Source organism: Xiphophorus couchianus, chromosome 9 (genome assembly GCF_001444195.1).
Source record: "Xiphophorus couchianus chromosome 9, X_couchianus-1.0, whole genome shotgun sequence".
Taxonomy (NCBI): Eukaryota; Metazoa; Chordata; class Actinopteri; order Cyprinodontiformes; family Poeciliidae; genus Xiphophorus; species Xiphophorus couchianus.
This window is the reverse complement of record NC_040236.1, coordinates 14,916,687-14,925,567: the sequence shown is the minus strand read 5'-3', so window position 1 is coordinate 14,925,567 and position 8,881 is coordinate 14,916,687. Positions and strand designations below refer to the sequence as shown.

The 8,881-nt window shown below is 40.5% G+C and overlaps 1 protein-coding gene across 1 annotated transcript; it reads right to left on the bottom strand.

Annotated features, from left to right (window-relative positions):
- Positions 1 to 19: 19 nt before the first annotated feature.
- On the bottom strand, positions 20 to 7,249 carry scyl3 (SCY1-like, kinase-like 3). The gene is made up of 14 exons (XM_028026621.1): positions 6,960 to 7,249; positions 6,699 to 6,880; positions 5,099 to 5,284; positions 4,882 to 4,995; positions 4,689 to 4,745; positions 4,504 to 4,606; positions 4,302 to 4,413; positions 4,124 to 4,201; positions 3,643 to 3,782; positions 3,349 to 3,539; positions 2,128 to 2,299; positions 1,727 to 1,891; positions 857 to 1,644; positions 20 to 552 (listed from the first exon to the last, which is right to left on the bottom strand). Exons 2-14 carry the CDS (start codon positions 6,864 to 6,866, stop codon positions 490 to 492), a joined length of 2,337 nt encoding a protein of 778 aa, XP_027882422.1. The 5' UTR covers positions 6,867 to 6,880; positions 6,960 to 7,249; the 3' UTR covers positions 20 to 489.
- Positions 7,250 to 8,881: the final 1,632 nt, after the last annotated feature.

Genomic DNA, 8,881 nt, shown 5'->3' with positions numbered 1-8,881 from the left:
ACATAAAGAAAGAAAAACATTTTTTGCAGCAAAAATGTTTATTTCACCACCAACCAAAAAGCTCAAATAAATAGATTTTCTATTTCACATTCATTCAAAGTGCAAGCCTTTAAGAAATCAACCTTTGTCCTGCTAAAAATGTATCTTGAGCTTGATGCTAATAGTTGATTTGGCACATAAAAAGCAAACGAAAGCAATGACATTTACCTTGTTAGGATCTTTAACCATTATTGAGGTGATTAATGTCAACTGGCAAACAATTACAAATGGCTTCTTCTGTCCATGTCTAGCACCACCCGGCTGCCCATGTATCACCACATTTCCATAATAAACAGAGATAATAGATTTAGGTTTTCCTTGATCAGACTGCATCATTTTATGAGAAGCTTCTTCCAGCTTTGTGGGATAGTGGCACTCCAGATGTGATGCATGGATTAAAGGTTTCCAGTGGTTGAGTGTTTTGGAGATTGAGTTTTGTATCAGTCGTCATCACCAGGCATTCTCACCCTCCCAGTTGAGGTCATCTCCATCTCCCCAGCCATCTGCTTCAGCCTTAAAAACAGACCAACACAGGAACAAGTGAAACATCTTTATTAAAAAGGTACATTTGAAAGTCACAGAAACTTGTTTCAGACATAAAACCACCTTTCTTTGGGCATAAATTATCAAGCAAAATGAAGACTTTCAATTGTGCAAGTTAATTAGTTGTGACAGCCAAACATAATCTAGTGACCCACACACATTTGATCATTAACTGAATTGGTTTTTCTAATTATAAATACAACTTTAAAATAATAAGTCTCTATATAATGATTCATCTACCATAAATGGATTCAATAACAATTGAAAAACCCACCTCAGACGGGTTAGCTGCTGCAAACTTGGCAGTGAGTGTTACAGTATCAATGGATGAGCCCATCTCAAGAGTTTTATCTGAAAAGACTGCTGACGTTCCTGTGACATGCACACTTCTCTCCTCTAGAGGCAGCAGAGCGGTTGAAGATAACTTGATGTCCGGCACCATGTCCGCAAACAAATCCAGTTCTGGGTCTTTCTCTACCTTCTTTTTCACCTTAATAGTGAACTCCTCCCCCAGACCTCCTGTCCTGTCGCTCTTCATTGGCACTGCTGATTTGGGCACTGGGGCTGACGGTCTTAGTGGTTTCTGGAAATCCTTTTGACTCCAGTCATTGTCCCATGAAGAAATATCCTTGGCCTGTGTCGACTGATACAGCGCCGAGGTCAGCTTTAGGGGTTTGGAGGATTTCAGTGTCGACGGTTCAGGAATCGGATTAGCGCATGTAGTGGTGCTCCCTCTGGAAAGTGTTAGAATCAGTGAATCTGCAGAAGGAGCTGTAGGGGAGAGATCCAACGTCGGCTCAGGGTCCTCAAAGTCATCCCAAGGCTCCTCCTCTGCATTTTCATTTGGGAGTCTGCTGCTAATAGCATCAGCTCCCTCTGATGCCTTAATGTGGATGTGGACAGACTGCGCATTTCTACTTTCTCCCACATCGTTTTCAGTCCAGTCAGGCCAGTCCTCCACAGGGCCCTCTAGCCTGTCAGCCTGCTCCGAACCGAGGAACACTTCCTGTCTATTATCCTCATGAAAGCCGTTTAAGGTTAAAGGCATTTTTCGGCTTTTATCTGGAAAACACAGCAAAGAGGCCACACTGAATTTCAGCTACAATAAAGTCGACACCCAACTTAAACAGCTTGAAGGTCTTACCAGATGATGGCGGAATCACCCTCGGCTTCTCTTGTGTGCCTGTCAAGTTTCCCATGTGTCTGAGGACCGAGCCTTTGGTCTCTGATGGTTTGGGGAGCATATTCAGGAATTTGGAGGGTTGAACCATCTGAGAGTTTGAGCTTCCAACTATGTGAACAGGAGAAGCTAAGGAAGACAAGTAAAATGTCATTAGTGCTGCTAGTGCATGCTGTCAGTAAAACCTGTTTCTCCCCTCTATATGCTAGTAAGCAAACATTATTTGAAGAACTTGTTTACAAATTTTAAAATGGATCAAATTAATCTGGATAATCCTTTTGGATACTAAACATGGAGTCCAACAATATAAACGTGGAGTCTAACAATAGGTGCATCAGCTTTTATCTCAATGAGGAGTTCCTTACTTTCAGGTGTGACCTCTGCAGACTTGGTAAAACTTGGTGTTGTGCGTTTAAAGATCTTGCTTCTGTCTCCACCAACAACCACGTGAGCTCCCAGTAAAGGCACCAACACAGCAAGACTTTGCAGCGTCATGGCAACCAGAGAGTCATTGGTGTCTCTCATGCCCAACAAAACCTGTAGCCAGTAAAAAAGAAAAAGTGGAAACTAAATTTATATAAAACAGTTTATAAAGCACTAGGTTGCATCCACACGGAAATGGCAATAATTGGATTTATAAGAATGCTTAAAAATAGAAGTTGATCGAAGAAATGCAGACAAAACATTCAGAAATATGAAAATAAGGTTGACTGAAAGAAATAAAGGTACGGATAACTTCTCCAGAAGTGCAAGAATGAGAGAAATGTCTTGACCTGAGCAAGAGTCTTTAATTTGGAAAAAAAAATTAATTAATGGTTTTAACACTTGCATTCGTCATTCTATGGATGGAAAAATTGTTTTTAAAATAACACTCAGGATTTTGAAGGAAAACAAAATGTGTATATTTTTAATGGCCCTGAATCACAAAGAAGGATATGGTCATGTTGTCCAAATTGTAATAACTGGTTTTTATTTTCAAAATTGTAATTAAAACGGATGCTACTTTAAACTCGACGTCAAATACAAGCAGGTGTAAAAAGAACAAAAAGGGACCAAGATTACATCTCTGGGGACACCACTTGGACAAGCTGTTGATGATGACAAGTTCTTCAGTTAAACGATGAAGATTTGGTCTGTCAATTACTCATGGAAGGTGACTACTTTTGTTTGGTAACTTTACATCAACTAATTTTAGCCCTTGATTTCTTATAGACTCATTGTGATATAACCTGAAATAAATCTGAAAGAAATATAACTTACTGCTATATTTCTCTCTCTATTTTTTTTTAACTATTTTACCAACTTCACAACCAGGAGTAGGTAAGTGATGGCAGTGGGGTTTACATGACAAAGATACTGCAATCACAATAACAGAAGTAACATTTGGTCATAAAAAAATAGGACATGTATTGTCAAATTTGGTTGATAATATGTGACATAACTTTTGCCCCAACAAAAGAGGACCAAGACTACAACTAAAACAAATTATTTCTGGTCTAGCTGCTTGCACTGCACTAAACTGAAACAAATCCAAAACACCTTGACACCTGTATGTGTTCAGTAATAACACAGAACTGAGCTTTTACCTGAGGTAGAATCTGATTTTTTAGTTCATCGTGGGAAAAGAATTCGGCGTAGATGTGGATGTGAGTCAAGAGCACAATCCGAATGTGCTCTTCGTTTATTTCGTAGAGTTTAAGCAGCTGAGGAATCACATGTTTCTGATGAAGGGACACAGACAGCAGACAATCCTCACTGCCGTCACCTTGACTGGAATCTGTCCACAAAGGTGAAATTATGAGTTTTCAGTCATATTTTTACTTGTTTAAACATCTCTTTGTCAAGTTACTTGACATATTCTTGATAAAATGCCATAGTACCCTTTTTTGGTCTTAACAGATGAGGGAGGAAGCTCTTGACGGCCATGGGTTCTGCAAAAACAAGGGAGTGGAGAAGTTTGGGGACAAGGCGTGAAGCAATCAGCTCTTCAGGAAGGTTCTGGACACGGTCAAGGAGAAACCTGAAATATAAAAAAAAATATGTAAAAAGTCACCAAAGACAATTCAGACGACATTATAATTTACAATCCCTTTTCAAAGTATTCAGACTCCTAAAACAGTTTAAACATTTGTCCCCTTGCAAGTATACACTTAATGCATTTTATTGGATTGTATGTGATGGATGAAAGTTGAAAGTCTTAAGAATGTAACATTTATATTCAGCCCCATTTACTCTTGCAGCTTACAATATGTGGTTATAACATGACAAATGTACAATATTTTACGGGATATCAATACGTTTGCATCGCATTGCAAATTATGAGTACACCTAATATTAGATTTAAACAAAACAAATTATTACTTAAAAAATTCATTTTTTTCCTCTTCGGTCTTCAGTGTGAGGGTCTTCAGAAAATTCATCACTTCCAGAAAGTCATTCCTGTTCACAGGAAAAAACACATTTAAAAACGATGTGTTTAAAATCAAAGTTTTGTCAGTTTAAAACGCTGCAAATGCAAGTGACAGAAATGCACAAAAACCTGAAGAAGCTGTGATTGAGCAAGGTGCTGAGTGGAGGTCGAGCCAGGGGGTCAGAATTCAGCAGGCCTGCCTGCAGGGTTTTTGTCAGACTGTCAGAGAGCTCTTGTGACACTAGAAAGAACACAGGAAAGAGCAGAGTAAGTAAATGAAGTGAAATTTAACAATTTGCAACCAGATTTTTATCAAGTCATCTCCACTCACCATAGTCATTCAGCAGAGGGAGCAGAGCCTCCACCATTGCACCAAACGAGTAACAGTCCCGAGCGTGAGCATGGTTGTCTGGAAGGATTTTAAAGTCTTCCACCTGTTAACAATGTCTTTTTTTTAATGAAAATGTAGGAGGGAGAATTTTTTCACATTTTTGTAATAAAGTCAAACCCACTGACCTGTTCTTCAGGAGGAACACAGGAGGCCTCTCTAGCACTCTGAATGCTATCTAGAAACTGACACAGAAATAAGTCAAATGAACTGATCCGTTGAAAGCTGAGTTTCCAAAACTTATTTACTCTTAACATGCATGTGAAAATTCACCCAAAGAATATTTGATAACAATGAATTTGCTACTATTCCATCTTCTACCTCTGGAGTTGCTTCAGAGAACTTGCACACAGTCTCCATCCCTCCCAGCTTCCAGTGGCCGTCTTCACTGACAAACACGGAGGAAACGCAGACGTTGTTGTGGCTCGATTTACCCTGAAGAACGAGAAGCATCCAAGTTTTAACACAAGAGAGGCAAACAGAAAATGTCCACCCGGGTTGCTGGCAACAGAAGCAAATGGATCCTCGTCTTGCTCACCCTCTCGTGCAGAAAGATGAGTGCCTGCAGGACGTCGTAGATGCCGGCGCAGATTTCCTCCAGGGACAGGCTGTCTAACAGCAGCTCCAGCGGCTGGACGTGTTCCGTTACGAGATGGATGCCGCCGTCCTGCACCGAGCAGGACAGGAAGCGCAGCAGACACGGGTGCCTCAGCGTCTTTAGGTGCTGCAGTACGTGAAAAGTGGGTTAATTAGTTGTGCACTTAAATTGATTCTGCTGCATTTGTTTTGTGTCTGTAAAATATGCATTTCAAACACTTAATATTTTATGACTACAGCTTAAAGCATCAGACGTTCACAGGCTCTTCAAAGCAGTCAAACCAAAGCCTATTTCATTAAGAGGACATTGTGTTTTTAAACACATTTCGTTAAGGAAATAAGTCAATATTTCTTTGCTTTGGAGTTGCAAAGTCGTGTGAACCTCTAGGAGAAACAGCGAACAGGAAGGTAAATTTGCAAAAACTTTGAGAGCTTCCTGTTCAAGGACACATTTCAATGTTTTTATCCCTGAGCCACTAAGATATCACTTCTGTCCTAAAACATAGTACTCTATTATATTATTATTAATCACCAAATCATTCTTGGTTCATTGCTCAGGGTTGGTTTCTCTATGTTGGCGTCTTTCCTTCTACATGACACAAGGGCACTGCTCAAAGCTATGTGCACAGAAATACTTAAATCTGTCTGCTGCCAACCATCTCCTATAGTGCCAACATGTCCAACTCTTGTCCTTAAGAGCCAGTGTGCTGCGTAATTTGGATTCTCTCCAAGTTGAACACATCTGAATAAAATAAATGGTTTATTATCAGGCTGCTGCAAAACAGAATGGCAAACTGAACAAGTTATTTAATTGTCTCAAGGGACACACCTGTACATGCAGGGCACTGAGTCTTAAGAACCTTAAGTTGGACATACCAGCTTGAGTTGAACCGTCTACAAGAAATTCCCCCCCTACTCTTTATGTCATTTCTTGGCTATGAATTGCTCTCCACTAGTGAACTAATTATCGATTTGGGTCCAACCTTTCTAACCTGATATGCTTTTTAAATATTAAGTATTGGAAATACCTCTTGTGTCATTACATATAATCTTGGTTGACAAAAGGAGAAGGATTTGAGGCAAACTCCTATTTAAGTAACCATTCTGCTCTTCCACCATTATCAAAATGAAAGTGATGACAACCTCGTTCAAACAATGTTCACTTAAGAAATGCTAGCAGGTCATTTAGTAGCAGGGATAAGATAACGTACAAATGAGTTTTGTGATTATCCTGTTACCACCTAGATGCAAATTGCTGTCATGAAAAGTCATCAGAAATGAAGACTTGTTTTAATCTCAAACTTGTGTATTAGACAGTTTCACAAAAGATTGCTTAATCTTTGAGAGACTCTTACATTAAATAAAAACATGTCTGTAGCTGATATTACCTTTTTAAATTGATTGACATTGCCACACTGAACGAAATTGTTTTGCAGACTAATCAATGATAACTTATTATAGGAATCAGGAGTAAAAAAAATAAAAATGCAGTAAGTGCAAATACCCCACAGCTCCAGAGAAAGGCCTTTATACGAGTTCACCTTAGCAGCTTTGTTGACTTTGTCTTCATTGTCCCGCTTGTGAACAAACACAGACGCAGGCTTCCCGTCCTGGAGAACCGCCGAGTACATGGTGGGTCCGGCGGGCAGGGTCAGCAGCGGCTCCTCCAGCAGAGTGCAGCCCCGCGCCGCGCTGCTCTCTGCGCCCATGGCCGCTTGTATTCCTGCCGAACGAACCGGTGTGACTCCTTGTCTTTTACACACGTACACGTGTACACCTGTTTGAGGGTGAGGCGGACATACCTGAGATCCTGGACTGGACGGACCAGCAGCCGCTCCGTGCTCAGTTAGCAGCTGCTGCTACTCTCGCCTCGCTGGCTAACCCAGCAGCGCTAGCCAGCTTGTCGGCCGCTCTTTCTCGTCCAAACCGTCATTTTAAATCACAGCTTACTGCTAATTCAGACAAATGCATTAGCAAAATATTAGAACGCTAAGAAACATGCATAAGTCCTGTTTATCGTTCGACTCTAAACCTTCCAGCTATTACTGCGATGCTGTAAACAGAGGTTCTTCCGGGAACGACTAAACCATCAAACAGGGGGGGGAATATAAAGATGAAAAGTATCAATGATAGTACAGGATTAAAACTGCTTTAAATAACGCATAGAAAGTGTCAAGCATATTATTTGAAAACATTCAAGCATTATGATCGGAAAATGTATCCTTGAATTAGCTTTTAATTGTTTAACATATTCGCAACTGATACACCTCAAGTTTTACTAAGTGGTTGCAACCAAAGTGGTACGAGATAACGCAGGTGACTGCCACATGGTGTTGAAAATGAACATAGAGAACTAGACACAAGAAAAGTGAAATACATGTTCAAAAAAATAGATTTTTTTGGTCTCAGTTAAAGAAAATGTTGTTTGTCTGAACATTTAGGTCGAAATTGTCAGCAGATAAGAGAGGCTCACTAGAAGGACCTGCATGTCGGTTTTGTGCTTTCAAATGACGAGAACTGCATGCAAATCAGAGTGGCATACCTGACATCATCAGGGTGGAGTCGTAGCAGAGATTTAAAGGTGATTCTGGCTCTTTTAATCGTTTTAAAAATATAATGTTCACGTAGCAACCAGCAATGTGTTGAAAACATATTGGTTGAGGCCCCTGTTTTGGTCAGTTATTGAGGGATCTTGGGAATAATAATAAAAACTGTGTAAGAGGAGCTTTCACTGTGTTTGAGTAAACAGAATTGAGTAAGCAGTCAAAATTAGTATCGTGTATAATTTTTACTATGTTCAGCCTCAATAATAAGGTAAAGACTAGTTCCCCTTTCCAGTTAAGGATTCAGATGGAGCCACTTCCACCCCACCTCTAATGGAGTCTACTGAGGTGATATGGACATTTGATCAATACTTCTCATTTATCTATTAATTAATTTTTAAAACATTTTTGGACATGTCCTACAAGAAGTAATTTTCTTTTTGGCTTTGAGACATATTGTGACCCATGTATTGCACACAAGTGGCCGAAATGGGTTTTCTCCGTAGGGTGGCTGGGCTCTCCCTTAGAGATAGGGTGAGAAGCTCAGTCATCCGGGAGGGACTCAGAGTAGAGCCGCTGCTCCTTCACATCGAGAGGAGCCAGTTGAGGTGGCTTGGGCATCTGGTCAGGTTGCCTCCTGGACGCCTCCCTGATGAGGTGTTCCGGGCACGTCCCACCGGGAGGAGGCCCCGGGGAAGACCCAGGACACGCTGGAGGGACTATGTCTCTTGGCTGGCGTGGGAACGCCTCGGGATTCCCCCGGAAGAGCTGGAAGAAGTGGCCGGGGAGAGGGAAGTCTGGGCCTCCCTTCTGAAGCTGCTACCCCCGTGACCCGACCCCGGATAAGCGGAAGAAGATGGATGGATGGATGGATGGATGGTATTGCACACTGTGGCAACTAGTGATGTAATATGGCTAATACCACAATATTTGAAAGTAACTTAATATTTTGCCCGTATTAAATGTATTAAAGCCTATCATGCCAAAATGTGATACAACTTTTTAGCCAGTCATGCAATTCAACTTTGCCAATAGTAACTTATTAAATTATTGACTGGTAACTGGCATAAAGGAACACTTATTTGAAAATGACACTTCCTAGAAATTAATTCTAGATTATTTATCAATCTATAGAATTATGAATTTTTATATCTACACATTATGTTTAAAAAAATATATGT

What these genes read in the sequence shown, in the direction of transcription:
- scyl3 (XM_028026621.1), bottom strand. Translation starts at nt 6,866, where the DNA reads ATGGGCGCAGAGAGCAGCGCGGCGCGGGGCTGCACTCTGCTGGAGGAG. An exon ending in CTCAATCACAGCTTCTTCAG is followed by an intron (nt 4,202 to 4,301) that starts GTTTTTGTGCAT and finishes TCCTGTGAACAG; the next exon opens with GAATGACTTTCTGGAAGTGA. An exon ending in TCTGTTAAGACCAAAAAAGG is followed by an intron (nt 3,540 to 3,642) that starts GTACTATGGCAT and finishes CTTTGTGGACAG; the next exon opens with ATTCCAGTCAAGGTGACGGC.